The 27,032-nt window shown below is 34.6% G+C and overlaps 1 protein-coding gene across 1 annotated transcript in view; it reads left to right on the plus strand.

Moving 5' to 3' along the window:
* LOC108529783 (potassium/sodium hyperpolarization-activated cyclic nucleotide-gated channel 1) overlaps positions 1 to 27,032 on the plus strand; it is a gene marked incomplete at its 5' end in the record, with an annotated part of 47,604 nt that overhangs the window by 17,467 nt on the left and 3,105 nt on the right. Inside the window, one exon of the mRNA XM_017872302.1 lies at positions 25,969 to 26,133. Within this exon, the coding sequence (XP_017727791.1) occupies positions 25,969 to 26,133 (165 nt within the window). The remainder of the gene's footprint in view (positions 1 to 25,968; positions 26,134 to 27,032) is intronic.

Here is a 27,032-nt window from a genome sequence, read left to right on the forward strand (position 1 = left end):
AAGGATATGAACAGACACTTCTCAAAAGAAGACATTTATGCAGCCAACAGACACATGAAAAAATACTCATCATCACTGGCCATCAGAGAAATGCAAATCAAAACCACAATGAGATACCGTCTCACACCAGTTAGAATGGCAATCATTAAAAAGTCAGGAAACAACAGGTGCTGGAGAGGATGTGGAGAAATAGGAACACTTTTACACTGTTGGTGGGACTGTAAACTAGTTCAGCCACTGTGGAAAGCAGTGTGGCAATTCCTCAAGGATCTAGAACTAGAAATACCATTTGACGCAGCCATTCCATTACTGGGGATATACCCAAAGGATTATAAATCGTGCTGCTATAAAGACACATGCAAACGTATGTTTATTGTGGTACTATTCACAATAGCAAAGACTTGGAATCTAACCCAAATGTCCATCAATGACAGACTGGATTAAGAAAGTGTGGCACATATATACCTTGGAATACTATGCAGCCATAAAAAAGGATGAGTTCATGTCCTTTGTAGGGACATGGATGCAGCTGGAAACCATCATTGTCAGCAAACTATTGCAAGAACAGAAAACCAAACACCACATGTTCTCACTCATAGGTGGGAATTGAACAGTGAGATGACTTGGACACAGGAAGTGGAACATCACCCACTGGGGCCTGTCGTGGGGTGCAGGGAGCAGGAGGGGATAACATTAGGAGATATACTTATGTAAATGATGAGTTAATGGGTGCAGCACACCAACATGGCACATGTATACATATGTAACAAACCTGCACATTGTGCACGTGTACCCTAGAACTTAAAGTATAATAATAATAATAAAAAGCTAGCCACTAACAATATCCAGCAGTTGAGTGTTTAAAATGTGGCTGGTGTGACTGAGGAACTGGATTAAATTAAATATTAATAGCCATATTTGACTAGTGCCCAGCATATTATACAAATTAGTTATCAATTGTTGTAAGATTAAGATAAAGGAGATTTGCAAGGGAATTGTATCTAGAATGGTATAAATGAAATTTGTTATTTCATGTTAAGCCCAATATATCCCTGAGTGTTCAAATAAATTACATTCCTTTCTTCTTTCCTTTTTTTTTTCTTCAACAAATGGATATTGAAAATCTTCTGTGTTCCATGTGGTATTCTAAATTTTTGTCATACAATAGTGAATAAAATAAAATTCTAGCATTCATGGATATTATGCACTATTGAATGGACATACAATAAACAATAGACAAATGTATACATAAAATAATTTCAAATAATATTTGATGCTATGAAAAAATAATAAAGCAAGTTACTAAAAGAATAGTTTGGGCAGAAAGCTTAATGAAAAGGGACAGCACTGGGTGTGGTGGCTTATGCCTGTAATTCCAGCACTTTGGGATACAAAGGCTGAAGGATCACTTGAGTCCAGGTGTTCAAGACAAGCCTGAACAACATAGTGAGTCCCTGTCTCTACAAAAAATCAAAAAGTAGCTAGATGTGGTAGCACACAAATTTACTTGGGAGGCTTGAAGTGGGAGGATCCCTTGAGGAGGTGGAGGTTGCAATGAGCCAAGACTGTACCATTGCACTCCAGCCTGGGCAACAGAGTACAAACCTGTCTCAAAATATAAATAAAATAAAAAAGAAGGAAAGCTAGTCATATAACCATCTGAGAGAGAAACATTATCAGCATGGCGAATAACAAGTGCAAACTCCTGAAGTGAAAACAGGGTGGTAAGTTCCAAGAGCAGAAGGATGCCAGCTTCGCTAGACCAGAGAGAGAGGTTAAAAGATTTATAAAAGATGAGCTCAGAGTGTTGTCCAGAAAACAGAACAGGTGGGCATACACAGAACATGATATATTTATAAGGTGGTCATCTTAGTGGTAGACCAAGAACTCTAACTTAGTTCATGTGGGAAGGTAGCGAACAGTTAATAAGAAGTAGAGTTAATAAACTACAGTTCCATATGAGAGAGAAAAGATATTGGAGGTGGAGAAGTAGAATAAAGTGAGGTGGAAATACAAGAAATGATCTGAATAGAGGTTTTGGAATTAGTTAAGCTATTGATGATAATGAAGTCTAAGATATGACCATTGAAATTGTGGCCAAATAAGAACTAAAATATGCAAGATGATGATAGTGAGAAAATCAAATAATACTTAGGCCATTGTGTTGTATGAAGCATTTTCAATGTTTCTGATAGACACAATGATTATATGTCTACATTATTATAACAAGAATAATCTGTATTTCAGTGAAAGACATTTGAAACCAAATTAAAGCTGTACTTTTAAGATTATTTTTTTCTTTCAAATGTTATTTATACTCATGTTCTTATTTTCTCATAATCTCTTTTGTTTCTTCATGATTATTTGCAGCATTTATATAAAAGATAGATGGAAACTATGAGACTATTACATTCCCATTATACTGCAGACTTGTAGAAGATCATGTTATATTTCTGTTTGTATCCGCACCCTCAGCATAATGACTAGCACATTATTTTTACTGAATAAATATTGGTGGCATTGGATCTACTTTTGGAGCCACCTTTAATTGAATAAGTTTTTATAACATTAAATTAATTACCAAACTTTTCTCCTAATAAATGGTGTCTTTTTTGTTTTATAATTTTTTAAACATAAAAGTGTCTATTTCTTTTTGTTTTCCCTACAAATTCTTAACAGAAGTCGTAAATGTAAACCAAATAATTAGACTTAGTGTTCAGTCGTATCTTACTTAGTACTTGTTATGAACTGAATGTTTTTGTCCCCTACAATTCATATGTTGAAACTGTAGTCCCAAATGTGATGACATTGGAGGTCGAGTCTCTGGAAGGTAATTAGGTCATGAGGATGGAGATTAGTGCCCTGTATTTGTCCATTCTCACATTGCCAATAAAGACATACCTGAGATTAGGTAATTTATAAACAAAGAGAGGTTTAATGGACTCACAGTTCCACATGGCTGGGGAGTCCTCAAAATCATTATGGAAGGCAAAGGAGAAACAGGGGCATGTCTTACATGGGGCAGTCAAGAGAGCATGTGCAGGGGAATTGCCCTTTATAAAAACATCAGATCTCATGAGAGTTATTCACTATCACAAGAACAGTGCAGGAAAAGCTGCCCCCATGATTCCTCCCACCAGGTCCCTCCCACAGGACGTGGGAATTATGGGAGCTACAATTCAAGATGAGATTTGGGTGGGGACAGAGCCAAACCATATCATGCCCCAATATAAAGAGGCAGAGAACCAGCCAACTTCTTTTCTACCATGAGAGAATACAAACAGGGCAGTATGTAACCTAGAAGAGGGCCCTCATCAGAACCTGACCATGCTGGCATCCTGATCTTGAATTTCAAGGCTCCAGAACGGTAAGAATACATTTCTGTTGTCCATAAACCACCTACTCTATAGTAATTTGTTACTGCATTTTAAATGGACTAATGAAGTGCTGAATAGAAGGGCAAGATTCCTTTGACTTCACTTCTTTTTCTGTCCCTGTATATCTGCTCTCCAGCTTCCCGTTTGACTTTTGAGTCTCACTACAACTTTGCTGAGTAAGATGTTCTTGCCCTGCTTCAGCAGATCTATTCATCCTCTGCCACACTCTGGTGTGATTAATGAACTAACATTAATAAAGTACTTTGAGTTCCTTGGATAAAGTTGTGCAAACTATTATTCTGTTGTGTTACTTTCTTTACGGATTATTATAATGCTCCATTGTATTTGTGGAGTCTAGGAGAAAAAAGTGACGTAAATGTCTCTGAGAAGGCACACTTCAACAAACTATGCAAGTACAACTGCATGAAATCAACTAGGGTTCAAAATTTTATTTTTAATATACTTTCATTCTCCACTTACCTTTTTTTATTCTGTGTTCTCAGCCCAGAGTAAAGTAAGGTGAAGTAATACCATCTTTCTGTATGAACAATAAGTTTTACATTCTGAGGCATTAAGTATACTTTTGGAAACAATTTAAAATTTTCAGTTTCTAAGTCATATTTTTATCCCAAAGAATAGTTAATATATCCATAGGAAAGATAATGGGCTTTTTATCATTGTGAGGTATTTAGGTTTAAATATTCTTAAGTTTATATTGTATAAATGCCCCCCAAAAATACAGTTTATGAGTAAAGGACTGATCTTAGGAATCTGCTATGTGAACAGGTTCTTTTGGAAGGCAATGATGTCCTGCAGTTACTTCCTGTGCTTCATTGCTGGTGGACAGATGGCTGGTTTCTCACTGTGTTCTCATTTCAACCGTATCTCTAGCTTGCTCCTTCCCATGTGGCCTTCCCCCTGTGCTAATAACAGAAGCTTTTATTCTATGCCCAGGTTTTCTTACTCTTAAATTTAGACCCTCCCTTCAATTCCAAAGTTCCAAATTGCTAGAACTGTGCAACGGTACCAGGATTCTCTCTACCAAAGTATGCACCACATGTAGCTTACAAGTTATGTCTGGGGAACCGAAGCATGATTTAATGCCCGATTCTTTCTTTCTCATAATATTGCAAATTAAATTACCAAATTGTGTATTTACAATCAAAACTGTAAAAGGATTAGGAGGCAACATGATGTGGCAGTGTGCTCAACATCCACAGAGCCAGGTTCTAGTTTCCTTTCTGTAGATGGGACCTAACATATAATAGCCAGGGGCTCAGAATTATCATGTGTAAAATGAGATTATTAAGACAGACACTTTCAACAGCCCCTTTCAGACCAATGATTCTGTTAGAATGGGACTCTTGAAGGGTGTATTCTTTTTGCCAGGTTGTTTGGCATTAAACATCCAAAATGTCTTCTTGCCTATTCTAGAGTTCACAGTATTTTTAAAGAAAGGCTGCATTTCATTTGTAGTATTATCACTGTGAGTGTTTTCAAGGCCAACCACTTAGCAATTTAAAAAGAAATGGAGGTAGGTGAGATTTGTGATGATTCATGCTCTGGTGGTTAAAAAATAACTACCACTCTTTTTCATGGATAGTGAAGAAAAGTAGAAATTGTCAGACCTTGGGCTGTGAAGCTCCTTGAAATGTGGTGGGAGATGAGAGGATACTGGTTATGAAGCTGCACCCTGAGATGCTGTTGGACCTTGGGAAAGCCACAGATCTTCCCCAAGAACATTTCCAAATCTGTAAAACTGAAATAGTGGTAATTCCTACCTCACTAGGTTTGCTTAGAGGATGAAATGATTCAATATTTCTAAAATACTTAGAGCAGTACCTGGCACAGTCTGTGCCATGATGTTAGGCATTAACATAAGCGAAAGGGCCAGTGTACTATAAAGCAGTAGACGCACGTAAAAGACAGTACTGGGGCATTATTGATTCAGGGCTCATGTCAAGTGAATCAACCCTGGAAATCTAATTGTCAATTTGTATTTCTCCTGACTCTATGTTAGTCTTAATCCTATAGCAAAGAAAATGACTCTATATCAATGTGTGTGTGTCAGAGGGTGGGGAAGTAGAGGTGAAATAATTAATCGTGACAGCTTGTTCAAACTAGAAATAACCTCAACTCTGAAAATTCTAATTTCCTCACTATAAGCAAAATTGAACTATGAGCATACACATAAGAAATCTTACTCTAGGATTTAGTAAAATCCAAATTCTTCAAACAACTAGTTCTTAATGTGCCAGGCATTGTACTAAGTAATTCCATGTGTATTATATAACTCAGTTATATTAAAATAACTACAAGAATATATAATCTCTATCATTTTGGTATGTTTTCATATGCTTTACAAGTAAAATGGAAGGCATAGATTTGTCAAACTAAATTATTCATAAACATTTTTATAAATTTAGAATTAGAGGGAGCTTATTCATTATCTAATCCTCTTATACAAATGAGGAGCCTGAGAAATGCATGAGCCTAGAGGTTGGTGTGACAGGGCTGGGACTTTCACTCAGAGGTAAATGCTCTTCCTACAGTAACAGGTAAATTTTCTGAACATTGTTACCAATAATGTTAGTCTGTAACATTTCAGAAAATAAGGATTCTTCCCACTTCTATTGTATTATAAAACACATCACACACACACACACACACACACACACACACACACACAGGCACACACGCACATGCATACCTTCTAGCCTATTGCTAAATAATAAGAATTTACTAATTCTAAGCATGCTTCAATTAAGTATGACTGTTCTGACCTATCTATTATCCATGGAGACACTTCTCCGTGGCTGAATTTACTTAGATGGGAAGAATAAAATTGCCAGTCAGAACAGTTCAGCAAAAAATAATAAAGTGGAAAATGTTTAATCACTTTATATTATGTTTCATCACTAATTTTTCAGTGTATATTAAACTTACATTATTGGGATGTCCTTTGCAAATTTAAAATGTCAGAAGTAATTTTAAAAAAATGTCTTTGTACCTCATACCATATGTTACAAGAGAAACACATCAACAACATCTTAATGTGTTAATGGTATGCAACAAGTAGTTCCCTTTGCTTGGATATGTGATTGTACCCCAAAGAAATGAATAGAGTCTCAAAAGATGTGTCTAATATTTTCAGTACTAGCAAGTCAGTTGATGGTCACTCACAATAATACAGTCATATTGGACATGAGTGAGAAAGATGAAGACTAAAACACATAAGACACTTCATAGAAGTAGCCTTTAAAATCTTAATTACATTCATTTTACAATGCAGTGTATTAATTCAGTACATATTTATCCTCTTATTGTAAAGATTCAAAATATATTAAAAGTTCTTATTTTCTTGAAGTTTACAGGATATTTATTACTACAGAGTAATTATCAATGCTTCCTGCCTCAAGAAACTGGAAATTTTTGGTCTAATACTTCTTAAATACTGAAATCATTTTTATATAATAATATTCACAGTTGTGCATGTACTATTATAACCTGGAGAACAGAAAGGATTTTTTTATAATGTTTGCACTTATAATTTCTAGTAAGGTATATATTTTTTAAACCATGTAAGTAGGTAAAGATAACATTATTATCATTATTAATTTGCCACTGAGAGAAGACACAAAATAATACTCCCATATCTTGTCTCCTACATATGTCCCCTTTTTCCTGTGTAATGAGAAAGAGAATTATCTAAATAAAAGTTAATTTCCAGTTTCTGAGAATCTTAGAACCATAGGTTTGTTTAGTTCCTTAACTATGAAGTTCTTTAAAAACTTAAATTTTCCTTTTGTGTATCTCCCCAAACTATAAAGAAAGTAGTTTATCAGAGAAGATGAGGAACTGATGGCAAACATCTGATGATTTGTTTATTAGATAATCATAAGGTGCTGCAGAACAAATCCTAGGTCATTTCTGAATCATTCATGTGTCACAGTTACCATGTTTTTCTATAAATGTAGACCTCTACTTCCTCCATTTCTGCTGGAGGGTATGGGTGGTTTTAGAAAGTAAAACAAAATTCAACATTCCTGCCAGCATTAGTCAATTAAGAGCATCTTTAAGTCAAGACCTTTTTTCATTAAAATCATGAAGAGGACAGAAACTGGTGGTGATTGATCTCGGCTACATTTTTCAGATAACAATCTTGAAATTTTTCTCAGGGACCATGAAAATGAATAAGATGCCAAAATATAAATACCTTTAATAACTCAGGGCTGAAAATAGTAAAAAATGTTTAAGCAAAATACCCTTCCAAATGAGATGTATTGCTTTGAAAGTGTCTAAGTCTATAGGACCCCAGAAATACCTAAGAATAAACCTAATTCCTACCAGCTTCCAAGTGAGAAGTCTATAATGATATAAAAAGAGTGAAAATGAGAAAAGAAATGGCAGCAGAAGATGTGAAATTGTATTTCCAGCCCAGAGGATAACATTTTAGAAAGATGTCTTGGATTTATTGTTCAATTATTTGCATTAACTATGTGCATTGGCCCACTTGTGCCTAAACAAAATGTTCAAGGCCCTAAGAGTACCCACCTCACTTCTGAGCTGAGTTGTAAAAATTGAACAGTATTGTGTCAAGGAAAAGTTGAGATGGAGATGGCAAATTGAAGGAAAGTGTCACCTATTTTAAAGAAAGAAATTTTATGGAGCTACTTCTACTCCTTCACCTCAAGAAACTCATTTCTGATGATCTGGAATCTCTCCAGCTCGTTCCAAAGTGAACCATCACCCTAATATGGACTTAGAAAATTGATTTTAAAGTAGCATTTCCCCCACCATTATGAAATAGAAACTTGGGGAAGTTCCACTTAGAGTTTAGTAGACTTAGTATTGACCTACATTTTGTTTCCACTTTAAATAGACCCATCTCTTATGATGCATAGGAAGGAGGAAGAAACATATAAAAAAGGGAAATAAATCTCTTGTCCATATCTCCACATTAATGACTGTGACTTCAAATGGTTCTCAGACTTAACAGTTTGATTTGAAGGTCTCTCCTCTTCTGTAAAAAGAAACTGCCATATGGTCTACGTTGTGGTCTTAACATTTACACAACAATTTAATATGCCTGGTTCATAATGAAATACCAGCTCCCAGCTGGGAAATTAAAGCAGTATTCAGCTCCTCTCAGCAAGAAGGCTACAGTTTGATATATTCTATAAACTGGATTCTGCAGTAGCCAAGGGAAAGAGGATTGACATAGTTAGAAAATGCAGTTGGACTTGTTAAAACAAGCGTTTCAGTGCACAGATGCTAAGTCTCCTTGGAGTTATGCATTGGATCACTTTGCTCCTGCTTAGCTATTAACTAAATATATTTTTGTTTTATTTTCTCTTAATTTTCATCTTTACTGCAGTTTATATAAATGCAATCATTTACCTCTAAGATATTTCAAAAATGTTTGTTAGGAAAGAAAGGGGTTACAGGGTATTAAAATATTCTCCATTTTCAATGAGTGCCATTTTTTTAAACTTTTATTTCCTTTCAGGGGTACCTGTGCAGGTTTGTTACACAGGTAAATTCATGTCATGGGAATTGGTTGTGCAGATTATTTCATCACCCAGGTACCAAGCTTAATACCCAATTGTTACCCTTTCTGCTCCTCTCCCCTACCCTCCATCCTTAAGTAGACCCCAGTATCTGTTCCCTTCTTTGTGTTCATGTGTTCTCATCATTTAGCTTCCATTTATAAGTGATAACATGCCGTATTTGGTTTTCTGTTCCTGCATTAGTTTGCTCAGGATAATAGCCCCCAGCTCCATCCATGTTCCCACAAAAGACATGGTCTCATTCATTTATATGGCTGCATAGTATTCTATGATGTCTGTGTACCACATTTTCCTTATCTAATCTGTCATTGATAGGAATTTAAGTTGATTCCACATTTTTACTATTGTGAATAGTGCTGCAAACAACATACACATGCATGTGTCTTTATAGTAGAATGATTTATATTCCTCTGGGTGTATACACAGTAATGGGATAGCTGGACCCAATGGTAGTTCTGTTTTTAGCTCTTTGAGGAATCACTGTACTGCTTTCCACAATGGTTGAACTAATTTACACTCCGACCAACAGTGTATAAGTGTTTCCTTTTCTCCACAACCTCACCTGCATCTGTTATTTTTTTTACTTTTTAATGATAGCCATTCTGACTGGTGTGAAATGGTATCTCATTATGGTTTTGATTTGTATTTCTGTAATGATCAATGATATTGAGTTTTTTTCATATGATTGTTGGCCACATGTATGTCTTATTTGGAGAAGTGTCTGTTCATGTCCTTTGCCCTCTTTTTAATGGTGTTGTTTGTTTTTCTCTTGTAAATTTGTTTAAGTTCCTTATAGGTGCTGGATATTAGACCTTTGCCAGGTATACAGTTTGCAAAAATTTTCTCTCATTCTGTAGTTTGTCTGTTTACTCTATTGATAGTTTATTTTGCTGTGCAGAAACTCCTAAGTTTAATTAGATCCCATTTGTCAATTTTTGTTTTTGTTGTAATTGCTTTTAGCATCTTTGTCATGAAATCTTTGCCCATTCCTATATCAAGAATAGTATTTCATAGGTTTGTTTCCAAAGTATAATATAAAGATAGAAAATGCATGTGCATTTTATACTATTCTCCTTAATAATCTCTGAATATGCTATCAAAAGTATATTTTCATCTTTATCCATGGCAATGTTCATCATAAAGTCACATTTATTTGGGGAAAGTGGGAACTTTCTTAAGTCCAGTTCAGATATGGAGGATGCAGTACGAGTTTGTAATTACCTTTACAAAGCTTAATTTTATTTTTATTATTGATGATTTAAAAGATTACAGGTTAAGTGAAGTGATTAAAAAATAGACAAATGTGTCAACACAACTAATATTTGATTTAAATCAGTAAATGATGATATTTAAGTATGTAGAGGACCTTAAGAATAGGGTTTCTGTAAAGAGAAATCCACACTACACACTGAAGAAAAGAATGACCAAGAGCTTTACGGGAGCTGATTGAAAGAATTACTAGTGAGACCTGTGAGGTATGTTTCCCATAACACAGAATGAAGCAAGTAGCTGGAACTAAGTAGATGCTTGCTGAATTGAAATGGAGCATTTGAGATTGTCATTAGAGACGGTACCAGTTGGAAACATTAAATCGGACCAGATTATGGGAGATTTTGAAAGCCAGATTAAGGAATTTGAAATTTATTCCACTGACAGTATCATCTAAATGTGAATTGTCACGAGAAACTAACTCAAGTTTGGGGAAGAACTGTCTTTACCTTGGCTAGGAAAACTAATGTACTATATCTAGCTAGACAGTAAATTAAAGAATGATTGTTTTTATGACCCAAACTTTCTTTACACTAAATCCACTCACTACACATAATTTGAATTAATACTTCTCAATGTATTTTCAAGATATTGTGTGGCAACACTCTACTCAAGATAACATATAAGAAAGCCAATAACAACAACACGTTTTATTTTACATTGATATCGGGAAAACAATTTTTAAAGCCCATTTCTTTTACACATGGAGCACAAATAAAACAATGTTGTCAATGTACCTACAAAGTAACTTTCAATGCTTTACTAAGTGATGTTCTAAAGAAATATTGAAGGAATTTCCATTAAACTTATATACATATCATTATATGGTGAAAAATATATTGCAGAATTTTTTAATGACATATGATAGTCCTATGTGACAGTACTGGATGTATTTTTTTCAGTTTACCACACTAAATAATCTACGTGCTTTTATACCAGTGTAAAAGTCAATAAAATTTAAACATGTGGCTCAATATGAAAGAATATCTTTGTATGTGAATCTTTTAACATTCCCCTAAACATATACTATAGCTAGCCAAAAAGAAGAGCTCTTGGCAGGGCTCAGTGGCTCATGCCTGTAATCCCAACACTTTGGGAGGCTGAGGCAGGCAGATCACGAGGGCAGGAGATCAAGACCATCCTGGCAAACATGGTGAAACCCCGTCTCTACTAAAATACAAAAAAAAAAAAAAATTAGCCAGGCATGGTGGCGCGCACCTGTAGTCCCAGCTGCTCAGGAGGCTGAGGCAGGAGAATTGTTTGAACCCAGGAGGCAGAGGTTACAGTGAGACGAGATCATGCCACTGCACTGCAGCCTGACGACAGAGTGAGACTCCGTCTCCAAAAAAAAAAAAAAAAAAAGAAGAAGAGCTCTTGTATATTTTTTGTCTGCATGCTCTCAAATACTTTTTTGCCTGCACATATGTATTAGTCTGTTCTTGCCTTGCTATAAGAAACTTCCTGAGACTGGGTAATTTATGAGGAAAAGAAATTTAATTGATTCAAAATTCTGATGGCTATACAGGAAGCAAGGCTGGGGAGGCCTCAGAAAACTTATAACATAGTGAAAGGTGAAGAGGAAATAGGCACATGCTATACATGGTGGAGCAGGAGAAAGAGAGAGAAGGGGGAAGTTATACACACAAGCAGAAGTCTTGAGTACTCACTCATTACCACAACAGCAAGGGGGAAATCCGCCCCCATGATCCAATTACCTCCCACCAGTCCCCTCCTTCAACACTGAGGATTACATTTCCCCATGAGATTTGGTTGGGGACACAGAGCCAAATCGTATCAACATACTAACAAAAATCTCCAACTGAATCAAACTTTATCTGTCATAAACAATTTGCACATGATACTATTTATTAACAATAATTTAAATTTTATTTTTCCTTTTTTTTGCATCTGAATCTAAATGCCACAGATTCTTCAGCAGAAATCTATTTTATCCTGGTTAATTAAACTGGTAAACCAACTGGAGTTACCTGACACTTGAATGGAAAAGTAAAATAGATGGAATTTTGAATAGCATTTTAATGTGTTTAAATAGCTATCTCTCATGAACAAGTGATTAGCATTTGTTTTACAATGTTCCAAAAAGATTATCCAAAAAAAGACTACATAATTAAAGCAAATGTCCCAAAGAGTTTATTTATAGATGCTTTGATATCTAAAACATAATTTTAAACTCCTGTTGTAAACATGATCCAAAATTGTACAAAGACACAAAGCACTAGCATGTTTGGCACCTTGGATTATTAGAGCAGGGTTTATGAAGATAGGAGGCCAAAAATATGTCCTCATGAGCACTCCTGTCAGTCCTTATTGTGGTACTTTCAGTGTGAGGAGTTTGCTATTGGCTTAGAGTAGATTGAGGCCAGGGAGATGAAGCTAAACATTTTACAATGCACGGGACAACTCCAGACACCAAAAAATTATCTGGCCCAAAATGTCAGTAGGGCTGAGGTTGAGAAACCCTAGTCTAGAAAGTCTCATTCAGTTTTATTTGTTGGAACACAAGTGGAGAAATTAATAATAGTCAAATAGCATTCAGATCATTTCTCTTGGCATTTATTTTGTTTCTCTTCTGAGATTCTTTCAAGTCTTCCTTCATTCTCACTTGACCTCCAAAATTCCAGTTGTCTTTCATCTTTCTGTTTAGGAGTGTTTGCTAATGATAGTGATGATGATGCAAAATAGCAAATAAAGGTATAGCTTGATAAATCAATATTCTAGGACTAGAGTATTTTAGTTATATTTTGCTAGCGCTCAACAACAGCAAAATTTTTTGTTTTTAGTTGGTGCTCTAAAAATTGGCCAGTATCCCTTCTTGAAATACATGAGTAGAATTTTCTTGTCCTGATACAGTATTATAACAAATTGCATATATTTCATGTTTCAAAGCTTATTTTTAATTATTTTAAGTGTTATAGGTTCTAGAGGACATTTTTGTTTAGACTTCTCAGGAAAGTGAGGGAGTTGAGACATGACCTGCAGATAACTTCTTTACAAAATGTGTGCCTGCTTAAAAAATGTTAACACCAGCTAAATATTTGACAATGTTAAGAAATTACTATTAATTTTGGGGGTGTTATAGTGATATTATATTATTTTAAGAATATATTTTAGTGATTCATACTGAAATTTTATCTTTGAAATAATGTCTGCAATTTTTCTCAAAATAATTAGGTGGCAGTGTATGACGTACCAGTGAAACAACCTATCAGTTGATGATCATTTAATCTGTGCAATGAACATATGAGAGTTTATTATGGTATTATGTTACACTATTTTACTAATTCATTAGACTTATACTGTACTAGTATTCTAGTAATATAGTATATTGTTATTTTATGTGTTTACAATTTTCTGCAATAAAACATTAACAAAATATAGGAAAATATGCCTTTTGTAGCTCTTATCTTTGTGGAAAGTCATTTATCATCCTTACCCTTCTCAAATATGGAAATAAAATATTGACTTTTTGAGTTTCTGGTTATGTGAGGCTTCTTTGAACATGGTTTCAATAGGATGTATCACACTTCAGTTAAGCTTTGAAACAATGAGTGGGTGTCTTTTCTCCTGAATGAAAGCCAGACCCCTTGCTGGGTGGATTTCCTGGTGTCCTTTTTATCTGTTGACCAAATGAGTCAGAGAAAATTTTTCAAATATAAAAGATAATATGTGGTTTGGATAAACGGTCGGACTGTTTGACCTAATTCCTCACTTCACTTTGCTTAAAATCACAAGCTAAATAGTGGCTTATACATCTTTAGTCCACTGATTTCTATTCTTTCTAGATTTTATTTGCATATTTGTAAGGAAAAAAATGTATGTAACCAAGGAGTATGCAAATATTTTTCTGTAAAAGTTCAGAAGTTCAGATAGTTAATATTTAGGCTTTGTAAGCCATATATGATTGTATACCCATCTTTCATTTTACTTTTATTTTAACAAACATTTAAAACATAAATCGATTTCTTAATTTTAAAAAAAGCAGTTCAATAAACCAATGTTTGGATTTGGCTATAGGACTCCAGATCTAACCCCTCTATTCAAAACAAGCCTCTTTTCCAAATTTAACTCATTCTGAATAAGATGTATAAGAAAAAACATTCTATAAAATATATTTTTCTTATCATCATCACTTTAATGTATATGCATTCTACCTTTAATGTATATGCATTCTACCTCTATCAATTAAGACATACTACTAACTAAAGTAACTACCCATGTGGATTAGTATTTCTTACCAACCCATACTTAAGCTTATACACAAACTTTTTAAATTCAAAACCTCAGTGGCATTTTTATGATTGTAGTTATTACCTTGAATTTGCTTATTAGTAGTCATATAGAATTATGTTTTTTGGAGTGGGAAAAAATCAACAGATATTTACCTCTGTTAGGATTGATTTATAAGTGTGAATGTTTTCTTGATTGGGCAGTGGTAATAGGATTGCTTTATTTGCCTAATAAATTTTTTCTGTTATCTTGCACAAAGATGGATTCCCATTTGTCCTCTATGAATACTTCAAATTCCTGAAAAGTAGAAAATGAAAACTCTATAGGTAGGGTATTAGTTTTCTACTTACGTCATTACCTCTCTGTGGCTACTCATATACTGAACTTGAAGAACTCATTGTAATCTATCAAGTGAAGGAAATAAAGGAAAAGGTAGAGGCTCTTAACAAAATGGACCGGTATGAACGTCAAGACCTGAAAGAGGTCACAAGTGGAGATGTGTATGAGTCAGGCACTCGGGGGGATGACACAAGTAACGATCAGATTAACTGATGATAGAGTGCGTTGTAAGGGAGCACAGTAAGAGATTTGTATGAGTCAGGCACTCAGGGGGATGACACAAGTAAGGATCAGATTAACTGATGATAGAGTGCATTGTAAGGGAGCACAGGAAGAAGCGAAGCACGGGAAATCATCTCAGGAGTATTAGAGGCAGACTTTATGGCAGGTGAGATTGTCCATCAGGAAACCACAGTGATGCCAGTGGCCCAACACCACTTTGGGGATTTATCATTCTCACAACTCATGCACTCTGACTCTTCTAGCTTATTCATTCTTTACTTTAAATCTCCCCAACAATAGGTATGATTAAGTCTATTAGTCACAGTCTGATTGAAGCATCCTCATCAAAAGAGTTCTCCAGCCAGATCATCAGATGGGCTGCTACCTGAGTTATAGATGACCATCTTTGGAGTAAGCATCAATCCTGGTTGAACCAGTTATCAGAGATTTTTAAAGTCACATGAGAAAAGCTTACCAATTTGTACAAAACACACACACACAAATACTGCTTTCGTTTTTTAACAAAGGAATAACTGGATTAATGTGAGAAAGAGTTTCATGAAATTAGATTTTTTTATGCAAAAGTTTTGCTTTATTTGTTCCCAAAACAACCTTTTATCTTATGTTCACTCCCAGGACAGACACAGCCTAGCGTTGTTTTTTTTTGTTTTTTGTTTTTTGTTTTGTTTGTTTTTTGTTTTGTTTTGTTTTATGTTTAGGTTTAAAATTGTGGATGCCTCATCCCCTTTCAAGCTCTGTTGAAGTTTCATTTTACAGTGATTATTTAGAGAGACCACTTCTGTTCTCAGTGCTGCAGCTTTAGATCAATCAATTCCCCAAAATTATTATCAAAACTTCTTCACAATTCTTTACTGAAAACTTCCCTTCCAGTTCATTTGGCAAACTGATTGTAGATAAATACGCCTGCATCATAAAGCAAAAGATTTGAGAGAACAAACTTACCTGTTGGAGAAAGAGAGGCTGTCTTTCCCATTAATGGCAAGATACGTAGGAGCTAGGACTCTCCACTCTATTCCATATAAGTTAATTTCTTAAAATAGTATTTTACAAACAAAGTTTTTCTCCTGAAGAGCCCTGCAATAATAGTGTAGGTCAAGACTAACTTTCTTATCCATGGAAAAATATTCTCTATGCCTAACCAAATACTTATGATCCTGTCAAGCTGGTCTTCCTAAAATTTCATAAAAATTACCTTCCAAACCCTTCTCTGAACTATGTCATGATACTGTTTCATTCTAATGTCTTCTCTCCCCTCCTGTTCCTTTTCTCTTGTCCTCTTCATCCTCATTGTCTGTGTAGTTTCTACACTTTTTTGAAGTCTAACCAAGACCCTTCATGTCACCAGTGATGTACAGAATCACTCTATGATGAATGACATATTATTTGAATTTACATACGGTCACTAGTAGGTTGTTTAGCCTTGGAATTAATGCTCACATCTTTTTTTGTATTATGCTTGAATTTATATTCTCAACACTTTCAGTCAGGATCAATGTCATATACTTATTTTGTATTCTCCACAGTTGCCTAAGGTGCAGGTTACAGGGAAAATGGTGGTTAACTTGAATTCATGTTATCTTTAATTTCCATTCCTTTTGTTTACCTTTTCCAACTTCTTCTAAATGAGGAACCCTTTTTTAATTATAAATCTGAAAGCTATATGAATTCATTACCCAAAAGAAGCTTATCAGTGGTAATACCTGTCCCTTGTTAGAATTGCAGATTCTTTCATCCCACTCCAGACTTACTAAATCCTAACCTGTTTTGCAGTAAGACAACCCAGGTGTTTCTTAAACATATTAAAGTGTGACAAACACTGCACTAATGAATCCATTCCGAATGAACTGAATTAATTTTTGCATTAAACAAATAGAGGAAATTAGTGTTTAAATGTTTATTTTATCATGTGTGCATGTGGTGTGTGTGTGTGTGTGTGTGAGAGAGAGAGAGAGAGAGAGAGAGAGAGAGAGAGCATCAAGGGAAATATTTTGGAGACAAATAACCTTTTAGGCTGCAGTAGACTTGCCTCATAAATATCTTGTTAATATATTTCCTGTGGAGACTATTATTTCTGCCATATGTTTTTTTCATTTTGTAGAAGCATATTAAGCCACATAGGAAAACAGGGCTGTCAGGATACTACTTCAAAACACATTGGAGGTACCTAAGAGCCAAAATCATTTGAGGAATTTTAAAAGCTGGCTGCATTTTAAAGGCATTTATAATTCAAGGTGTTTGATTAACTTTTGACGAGTTGAGTGTTGCTAGATTTAAAGATTGAAAGGAACAATTTGGAATGGTCTGGTGAATTTTTAAAGACAGAGAGAAGCAGAAAATTGTGGTTTTACCCTTCTTAGCTTCGATATTTTTATGTTATTTTTGTTACAATCACAAAACAGAACCCCTTTAATCTGTTTATGTCACATGGACTAACATGGGGCTACCCAGGTTTGCTTCCTACCCATGTAACATATCTGTAGTATCAGTAATATCCATTAGGTATTTTAACTTGCCAAAGACAGGTAGTACAAATATATATTCGATATAAGTTTACAAACAGTCTTATGTAAAACTGATTTTATGCAAACTGAAGGAGTTTATGATGGAAATGAAAGACAGATAAAGAAGAGGAAAGGGAGAGAAGTTAAGGAGTGGAGAGTGTAAACCTGAATTTCAAAAATTCACATATACAACAAAATCAAACAATCATGTTACAAACATGTTTATGATCAGTAGGAACCAGATGACAGCCTCATATTATAACTTCTGTCAATTGGAGCCAAAGCTTCACAAAAAGATTTGCCTATTTGGAATGTTGTGTTCAAATGTGAGCACCTTGTTTTATGAAGAATATTTTTAATCTGATGTAAGCCATTTTCAGTTATTGATTGATTCACTTATTCCTTTTTTTTTTTTTTTTTTTTTTTTTTTTTTTTTTTTTTTCTGAGACAAAGTCTCACTCCATCACCCAGGCTATAGCACAGTGGTGTGATCTTGGCTCACTGCAACCTCCTTATCCTGGGTTCAAACGATTCTCCTGCCTCAGCCTCCCATGTAGCTAGAATTTCAGGTGCCTGCCAACATACTCACTAATTTTTTGTATTTTTAGTAGAGACAGGGTTTCACCATGTTGACCAGGCTGGTCTTAAACTCCTGACCTCAAGTGATCTGCCCACCTCGGCCTCCCAACATTCCATATTTCTTGAACCAAATAATATATGAGAATGTTTGGTAAGTGATGACATTGCAAATGCAATCATTGCACTTCCTTTTAAAGACCTTATAGTTTAGTATAAAGAATATAAACAAGTAAGTCCAATAATGTGTTGTAGGAACTAAGACTCAACATGATCAAGATACAGAGGAAGCACAAAGATAAATTCTCCCTGGGACAATTAAGAAAGAGTATTAGTGGATGTGAAACTGTCTTCCTCAAGACACAGTCTAAGGAATTTGTATGATTAGTTTATGAACAAATTGTTTACAAGAGGGTGAAAGATGATAGTTATATATCACAAATTTGGAGAGCTACTTGATGTATGAAGCATTACTTTTATTTGCTTCTAGCAGGTACCATCAAAATCATAAGGAAAAATTATGAGAAGAAAATGAAATGGGGAAAAAGGAAGGAAACTAATGTTTTACGAGTGCCCACAATGTGCCAGGCTTGTGGTGGGCTCTTTATAGGCACTGTTTTAGTTAACCACATAACAGCTTTGTCAACGAATAACTTTGCTAACACGTAGCTTGTCTGAGGAGTTGCTACTAGGTCAACATTCAGAGGCCCAGGTGATCACTCTAATTTTTATGTTTTAAGAGAGAAGATTTGCTCCAACTTGGAGCTAAGATTTGACAAAGCAATAACTTTATTTGATCTAAATAACCATAAATAGCACGGCATGAGTAGTAGAAGAGGACACAAATAATTGTGCAGTTAGGAATGTATCTGTGTGATTTGAAATGAGCAGTTATACCTTTAGTAAAATGAAAAATTGGGTATTCTGGTTATTAGAACATATCTATACATGAATAATACCTTCTTTATAATATCTATATTTAGAAATGTATTGTATTCAATATCTGTTTTAGAAGATTGTACAAAATGTGAAATGCATTAAAATACTATACTAAAAAAATCAATTTTAATACTAAAAAATTTGCATCTATTTAATGTTCTATCCTAGTCTAAACTTCTTTTGATTTCTATTAAAATCTATTTGATACCCAGAGTACTTCTACCAGTCAAACATGATATGCAAAATGATTTAAGCCAGATGTTATCATCTCCTATGCCATACAGAGGCAGGGTTTTACTAGTTCACTAGTATAAATACAGAAAGTCTACAAAGACAAAAGAAACAAAAAAGTGATATTTTCTCCTGCACATTATTATGAAACACTGAATTAGAAATCTAAATAATTTATGGGAAATTAGTATTTTGATGCACAGCAGAGAATTACATTTATTTCATGGTATCAGTTACTAAAGAAGGAAGCAGCTTTTGTTTAGGTTACTATGAGAAGCTAAGTACAGTTTTGCCCATAAATTCTAGAAGCTCAGGTTAAGCACATTACTTTAGACATTTCTGTCATGAGTTCCTGATTAGCTCTGTGTCACTGCAATGTCAAGTTCAGTTTTAGAGGTCAGGAAAATATTTCTGAGTTACAAAATGTTTGAAGCCATTTGCCCTACATTATACAAATGACTGTTTATATAGGTGACAGTAATGTCAGGTGAACTTACATGTTTATAATCAGGGCTAGCTAATGTCAGCAAAAATAGCATTGAGAAGTTGATGTATCTCATACCCTAAGGATTATTAAAGGTATACAATTAATGTGCTAGGCCTAATTGAAATTGGAAACAGAGTTGTCTATGTTCCTATGACAGGATGCATTACCAATAGTTTTCATCTTAACTAGGTGAAATAACTACTTAGCCATTCATAAATGCCCTATAAAGAAAACTAGGAAAATTCTACCAAATTAAAATTAATATTCTAAGTCCCCATTACTTTTACAATTTATTATAACCCAAGTAAATTTGCACCAAGATTCTTAAAACATTTATTACACTACTAGGAAGTTCTTAGTTGAGCTCTCAGAGAGTATACAAACAAGAAAAAAGCAGAAAGGCTGGAACAGACGGATTCTAGAAAGTATGCCAAGACAATCTTTAAAAAGCTTGTATCTGTAAACTGCACTCAATTTGTTCTTTGGGAGTCCAATTTTATTTTATTTTGTATTTAACTTTATTTGCTTCATGAAATCAACATGGGTAAGTTAATTTCTGCCTGATGAGTAAAGGCATGTCTACATTGAAAAAAAATGACCAAATCTTCTAAGTAATTTTCTTTATTATAAACATTGCACAAAACCTTAGAGATATATTATGTTCCTAAAAGAAGGTACATAAAATATTTGGCAAGTTCTATTACCATGGGAAGATGCCGAGCAGGGGAACCAATATTATATCATCCAAAACTTAAGAAGATAACTTAGTGTGGGTTTTACCTTTATTCACTGTAATTGATGTATGCATAAGCATTTTTAAATCATTTTGCCTGGGCTGGAAACTCAATGTAGCAGGCACTATGAGGGATATTATAAGGTAACTGTACCGTTTCTGTCTTTAACATGTCTTAAACCAGCTAGAGTGATAAACCCATTATTTAGGAAATAGAAATTCAGTAGAATAAAATAAAATGAAATAGTGATAAACTAATACATACATAATTTCTAAGGTACCTACGATAGTATGAGCTACAGATAACTAATTTTTTTTTCTCTATGTCCTTTATTTAAACACTACCCATCCCCACCAAAGACACACATACACACAGACATGGCAAATACACAAAACCTCTGTAACACCTAACAAAGGGCTGTGTTTACTCAATAAGTGGATTTTCAAAATGATACTGTATCAAGAGAAAATTGTTTCACAGAGAAGCACCTGCTCTATGCATACTGAATCTGGACATTCAATTCATGAAATCTAAGCTTCTATGATAAGAAAGTTTACTCTTTTTTCATTGCTAAGGGTGTGCCATTTCTTAATTCTGTTATTCATACTAGAAACAGAGTATAGAGGCTTTAAAAGAAGAGATTATTTTAAGTGCTTTTCATACTTCCCAATGGCTATTTCTCCTCTCATGAATAACCTTCAGTTGTTCTTTTTCTCACTAAGAAATTATTGAGGACATGCAGCAAGGTAATGGCTGATGAGTTTTGACTTGGTAATGAACAAAGTTGTTTATATAACTTTTGAAGGCACTTTGTTGTGCAAGTCTATATTTAGCTCGTAGTTTCTCCATAGGGGAATATGTCACATTAAGTACAAAGGGAATTTTTGTAGGTGATTAAATCATTTATTTCATCAAGCATGTTGCTATTTGATTCAATTATTCAAGTCAGCTAACTTTAAGCACCTACTATCTATCCTGTAGGCACTGGAGATACAAAGATTAATGAGACTTTAGAGAAAAAATGTTGAATGAAGTCTAAGTTAGTTACAGAGTTAAGGACAACAAAACTCTAGAGACATAACTGAGTTTTACATTTCACTGATAAATAAAGTCCACAGAATATAAATATGTGTCTAATTCTCACAAACAAGAGCAAGTTGACTGAGACTAACACAGGATTCTAAATCCCCAGGTCAATACTACACCAAAAAAAGAATCCCTAAAATAGCCCAAGCAACTCTGTGTGTGTGTGTGTGTGTGTGTGTGTGTGTGTGTGTGTGTGTATGTATGTGTATACCTGAATCAGCAGGAAACCAAACATTACTGCTACAGACAATGCCCCAAATAGCACTCTATCTCATTTACTTGCAAGAAAGACCAAATTAGAATATCAGTGTTGATCCCACAAACTACAAAAGGTAAAATAAGAACATTATCTTTTTAAGCAAAATGTAATGAAGAGGTAAGATTTGCTGAGCAATATAGAAAACCTTTGGGTTAAGAGCTCATAACACACATACACATTTCTTCATGTAGACTTTAAACAGTATTTTAAAAGCATCCTCCTTGAATAATTTGTTTTCTTACCAATGGTAATATTTAACTGATTCAAGCCATGATTACTTAGTAATGCGTACCTATAATGTGTAACATATGCTACATATGTTATATATTCATTATATGAGATCATCAGATGACAGGGGCCAGAAAATAATTTGTAAATAATGGTTTAGAAAAAATATGAATAAACTTATATCTATGCTCCAATAAATCTATTTTTAACATATCTCTAAAATGACTGTATACTCAGAATAGCTATATTCTTATTTCTAATTTTAAACTTGTTTTAAAACTAAAATAGTATATAAACACATGCCCTTTGTAAAAATAAATCCAAATAATTTCTAAGCATAAGACAAATACATTTCTTATTTAAGATGATTCCCAGGACATACCTTTATCTCTTCCTGCTCCAGAGACCCAATTAATAATAGTAAAAGAATAAAATACAAACTCAACCACAAAGTAACCTGATGCATGAATTCGTATTTGGGAGCAACCAGGAGATGAGACAGAGGGACATGTTTCTAGAAGACAGAAAATAGATATGAGTGAAGTGCCAGATAACATGGGTTCTGTAGCCAGCAACCATGGCCCTTTCTTGTTAATAAAATCTTGTATGGCTGGCATCATATACTACTTCAGGGATTAAACCAGTATTTACCTAATTCACTGACTAACAGTAGTTACCTTATTCCGATTTACCAAATATTCAGTTTTAAATCCTTTCTTGCAGCTAAGGCTGGCCACGTGATGCAGTTCTGATAATAAAATGCTAGAGAAAGTAAGTTAGAGAACTGTAGCACAACTTTTGCCTTCACCATAAAAAGAAAGAAATATATGAAGAAAGTCTTTTGCTGTCTCCCTACTTTGGATGCTGTCATGTGAGTATATGAATGTGTGTAGTTATTGCATTCAACTTGTGATCATGAGAAGAAGACCAAAGAAAACAAAGTATTGCGGGCACAGTGCCTTGGCATCACTGAAGTGCTGAACAAATGCTGGCCTTGCCTACTCCCTAATTTTGTTTTGTAATATAATGACATCAATGTATTGGATAAACCAATGCTATTCAGGTATTTTGTAGTCTGCAGTTAAATGTATGCTGGTGGTTACTGATGAACCTTGAAGGGAAAGCAGAGGGAACGTGGAGTATATGTACACAAAACAGGAGACAAGGAAACAGCAGGTATCCTGGAAGAATACTAAACAGTCTCTTAGTTAAGAAACAACAGGACCACAGAAGACAGAACAGAAAGTGGGTGACTTATGCTGATGGTAGGTATGAGACATCCCTCCCTCCATGTTGCAGAATAGTCTGTAGCCAACCATGTATCTGAGGATGGCAGAGGGAAATGTCAGTGGTTCTTTTATAAGGCAATTGAATGAGAGGGAGAACCAGGACAGTTAAGAGAGATGTCAGTGGCCTAAAGTAAAGCCCTCCTCATTCTGGTATTTAGAGAAATATGAGGACAAGCTCCCCACCTATTTACCCTAAAGAAAAACTTTAAATTAACAAATTCTGCAACATTACCAGAGTTTCTTGTCTTTAAATGTGATCGGACATCAATAGATTACCTAAAGAAAACATTCAACGCACCAGAGAAAGACTTAGAAAAGAGATAAAACGATGATTCCACAGTAAAGAGTTCAGAAAAGAGAAAATAAATTCAAATAAAATTTAATAAGTATAAAGATAAAAAATAAAACAAAACTAATTTTCTTTTCACTTTTATAGCTGTAATATGACGTATTTTACACATATAATTCATTAAAGCGTACAATTCAAGTATCTTTAAGTAAATTTACCAAGTATGAAACCATCGCCACAAATCAGGTTTCAGAATATTTTCATCACCCAGATAAGGTTCCTGTGCCCACTTACTGTTAATTCCCTTTTCCATATTTTGCCTCAGGCAACCACTAACCTGTTATCTGTCTCTGCAGATTTGTATTTTCTGGATATTTTACATAAATGGAATCACACAGTGTATGGCTTCTCATGTCTTACTTCTTTCATTTAACATTCTACACAAGATTTGAAACTGACACTTAGATTTGTTTGCCATAATATGGCAATCATAAATTATAATAATATGGCATTAGTACTTTAGGAATTTAATTTTGGAGTAGTATTCAAAGTGCTTCTTTTAATTACCTTGTTTATATTATAGTAGCAGGTAAATTTCATGGTATGGTAATTTGCTTTAAAATTGACCAAAATAGATTTGTTTTCCTACGCAAACACACACACACACACACACATTCAGGCACAAAAATATGCAAACATGCAGACTCCACAATATTATTTAGCAGGTTTACAACATTACAATCTCGACATGAATGACAGCAGACAGCATAATTGATGGCTTAGGTGACATTTCCTAAAATGCTCTCTATCTTCCCAGACTGGTTCACATGCCATTCTCTAGTATTCTCGGAGTTTGCAAATATGTGACATTGTTCTTACCAGATTGTATTCAAATGAACTCTGTATTAAGATAATGCCTCTGTTTACTATCAGAATGTCATATAAAAGTAGATATGTTTGATTCATATTTTCAGTTCTAACATCAATCAAGTACATAGTGTCTACAGCATGATTTATTCACAATGTTTGTCAACATAAATAGGACTTCTTTAAATTAGCTCAAGAATGTGAATTTAGACATTTAATATTATATTTACTGTATTTCCTTTTGTTAGGTGACTGTAAATTGTAGAAATACTTCTATCGTTTCTTTTTTCAAATTTGTTATTTTGAAGCTAAATGTTTAAATTATTTCCAAATTAAAAATAATCAAAGCCTACGGTAGTTCAAATCATAAATTTTGGAAAACAAAATGGAAAATTATCTCTATAGCTATATAGCTTCAGCTAGCCAATAATGAAATCCAAATTTGCAAATGTTTGTTTACCATATTTTGGAAATCTAAATTTCAGTAAGGGATTATCCTTAAAAGTCATTTAAATAGAGAGTCCTTCTGTACATGTGGAATATCATTTTCTTCATACTGATCTCATTGGGAATATACAAACTACATTAGACATGCCTATAATATATCTAAACTTCTGGTCTAGCTTTGTTTGATCATAGGACTTTGTAAGCCAATATTTGGACTCATTTTGGCTTCTGTCTAGACTATACCGTCTGTTTTCTGCCTTCCAGAATTCATAAAATCTTCTTTCTAATCATCACCCCTTTCTTTTTTCAACTCCTTTGTGGATGGTTTATTCCATTTTCTGCATCTCTTTTGTTTCTTTTTTATTTCTTATTTCAGAGAATTGTAGTGGGAAGGATAAGGTATACTGTGTTTCAGCCTTCCATTTAAACCAAAAGTCTCAAGTGTTTTTTTGCTTTGTTTTGTTTTTTATTTTGTTTTGTTTTTTGTTTGTTTGTTTGTTTTGAGATGGAGTCTCTGTCACCAGGCTGGAGTGTAGTGGTGCAATCTCAGCTCCCTGCAACCTCTGCCTCCTGGGTCCAAGCGATTCTCCCACCTCAGCCTCCCTAGTAACTGGGACTACAGGCGCCTGCCACCACACCCAGCTAATTTTTGTATTTTTAGTAGAGACAGGGTTTCACCATATTAGCTAGAATGGTCTCGATCTCTTGACCTGGTGATTCACCCACCTCGGCCTCCCAAAGTGCTAGGATTACAGGTGTGAGCCACCACAGCCAGCTGTCTCAACTTTTTTAAAAAAAGAACATTATTTTAAGATTGAGTGTTGTCAGTTGGATACTTTTAATTGTCAGAAGGAATTTGCTGATATAATAGAAAATGCTGCTAATAATTGTTTTTTCACACCATGAGACTTGTCTTAAGTTGTGGGAAGCCTTAATGGCTTTTAAAAGAAAATGATCAAACGAGTCATTCTTCTTTGTTGTTTTTATAGAGATTTGCCTGCTGACCAAAGGACGTCGTACTGCCAGTGTTCGAGCTGACACATATTGTCGTCTTTACTCACTTTCTGTGGACAATTTCAACGAGGTCCTGGAGGAATATCCAATGATGAGGAGAGCCTTTGAGACAGTTGCCATTGACCGACTAGATCGAATAGGTACTCTAGTTTTCTACCTTCTTTATATAAAATTTAGTTTTAATCTCATGGCATAATATAGGTTTGCAATTGTAAGTCCCAAATGCGGCCAGGAGTGGTGACTCATACCTGTAATGACATCACTTTGGGAGGCCGAGGCAGGTGGATCATTTGAGGTCAGGAGTTCGAGACCAGCCTGGCCAACATGGGGAAACCCTGTGTCTACTAAAAATACAAAAATTAACCGGGTGTGGTGGCGTGCGCGTGTAATCCCAGTCACTCAGGAGGCTGAGGCAGAATTGCTTGAGCCTGGAAGGTGGAGGTTGCCGTGAACCAAGATGGTACCACTGCACTCCTGTCTGGGAGAGAGAGTGAAATCTTGTCTCAGAAAAAAGAAAAAAAGAGTCCAACATGCCAGTTTATAGCTTGCTTGTTAATTTGTGTAGAAATAGCAATTAGCTGTAGCCATATTTCTTGAGAGATCTGGGTCCCTATCTATCTCTTCTAAGTATTCTAGGTTTATTTATTAATGTCTATTTTTGCTAGCTAAACAAACTGATTTCCCGACTGAAGCCAAAACAATTTGAAACTTCAGGTAAAAGCAATGATAAAATTCTAGATAGCATTGAAATAGAACTAAAAATATGATAATATGAGTCTATATTGCAAACTAAGTTTTATCACTTTTTTTGTATTTTGGGGTCAACTTTACGTTTTATCTTTATATTAGGAATTGAAAATTTGCACATTTAAATTAGTCTCAGCAGAGACATAGTAAAATGTTTGTAACACAGGCTCAAGCAGAAAAAAAAAAGCCTTGATAGAAATGCCCTACATAGATGCTTTACCTCGCAAACATCAACATATTTTAAAGTCTTTTCTGCTACCATATATATATATATATATATATATATATATAT

The sequence above is a fragment of the Rhinopithecus bieti genome, unplaced genomic scaffold (assembly GCF_001698545.2).
Source record: "Rhinopithecus bieti isolate Rb0 unplaced genomic scaffold, ASM169854v2 scaffold_7310, whole genome shotgun sequence".
NCBI classification, from domain to species: Eukaryota; Metazoa; Chordata; class Mammalia; order Primates; family Cercopithecidae; genus Rhinopithecus; species Rhinopithecus bieti.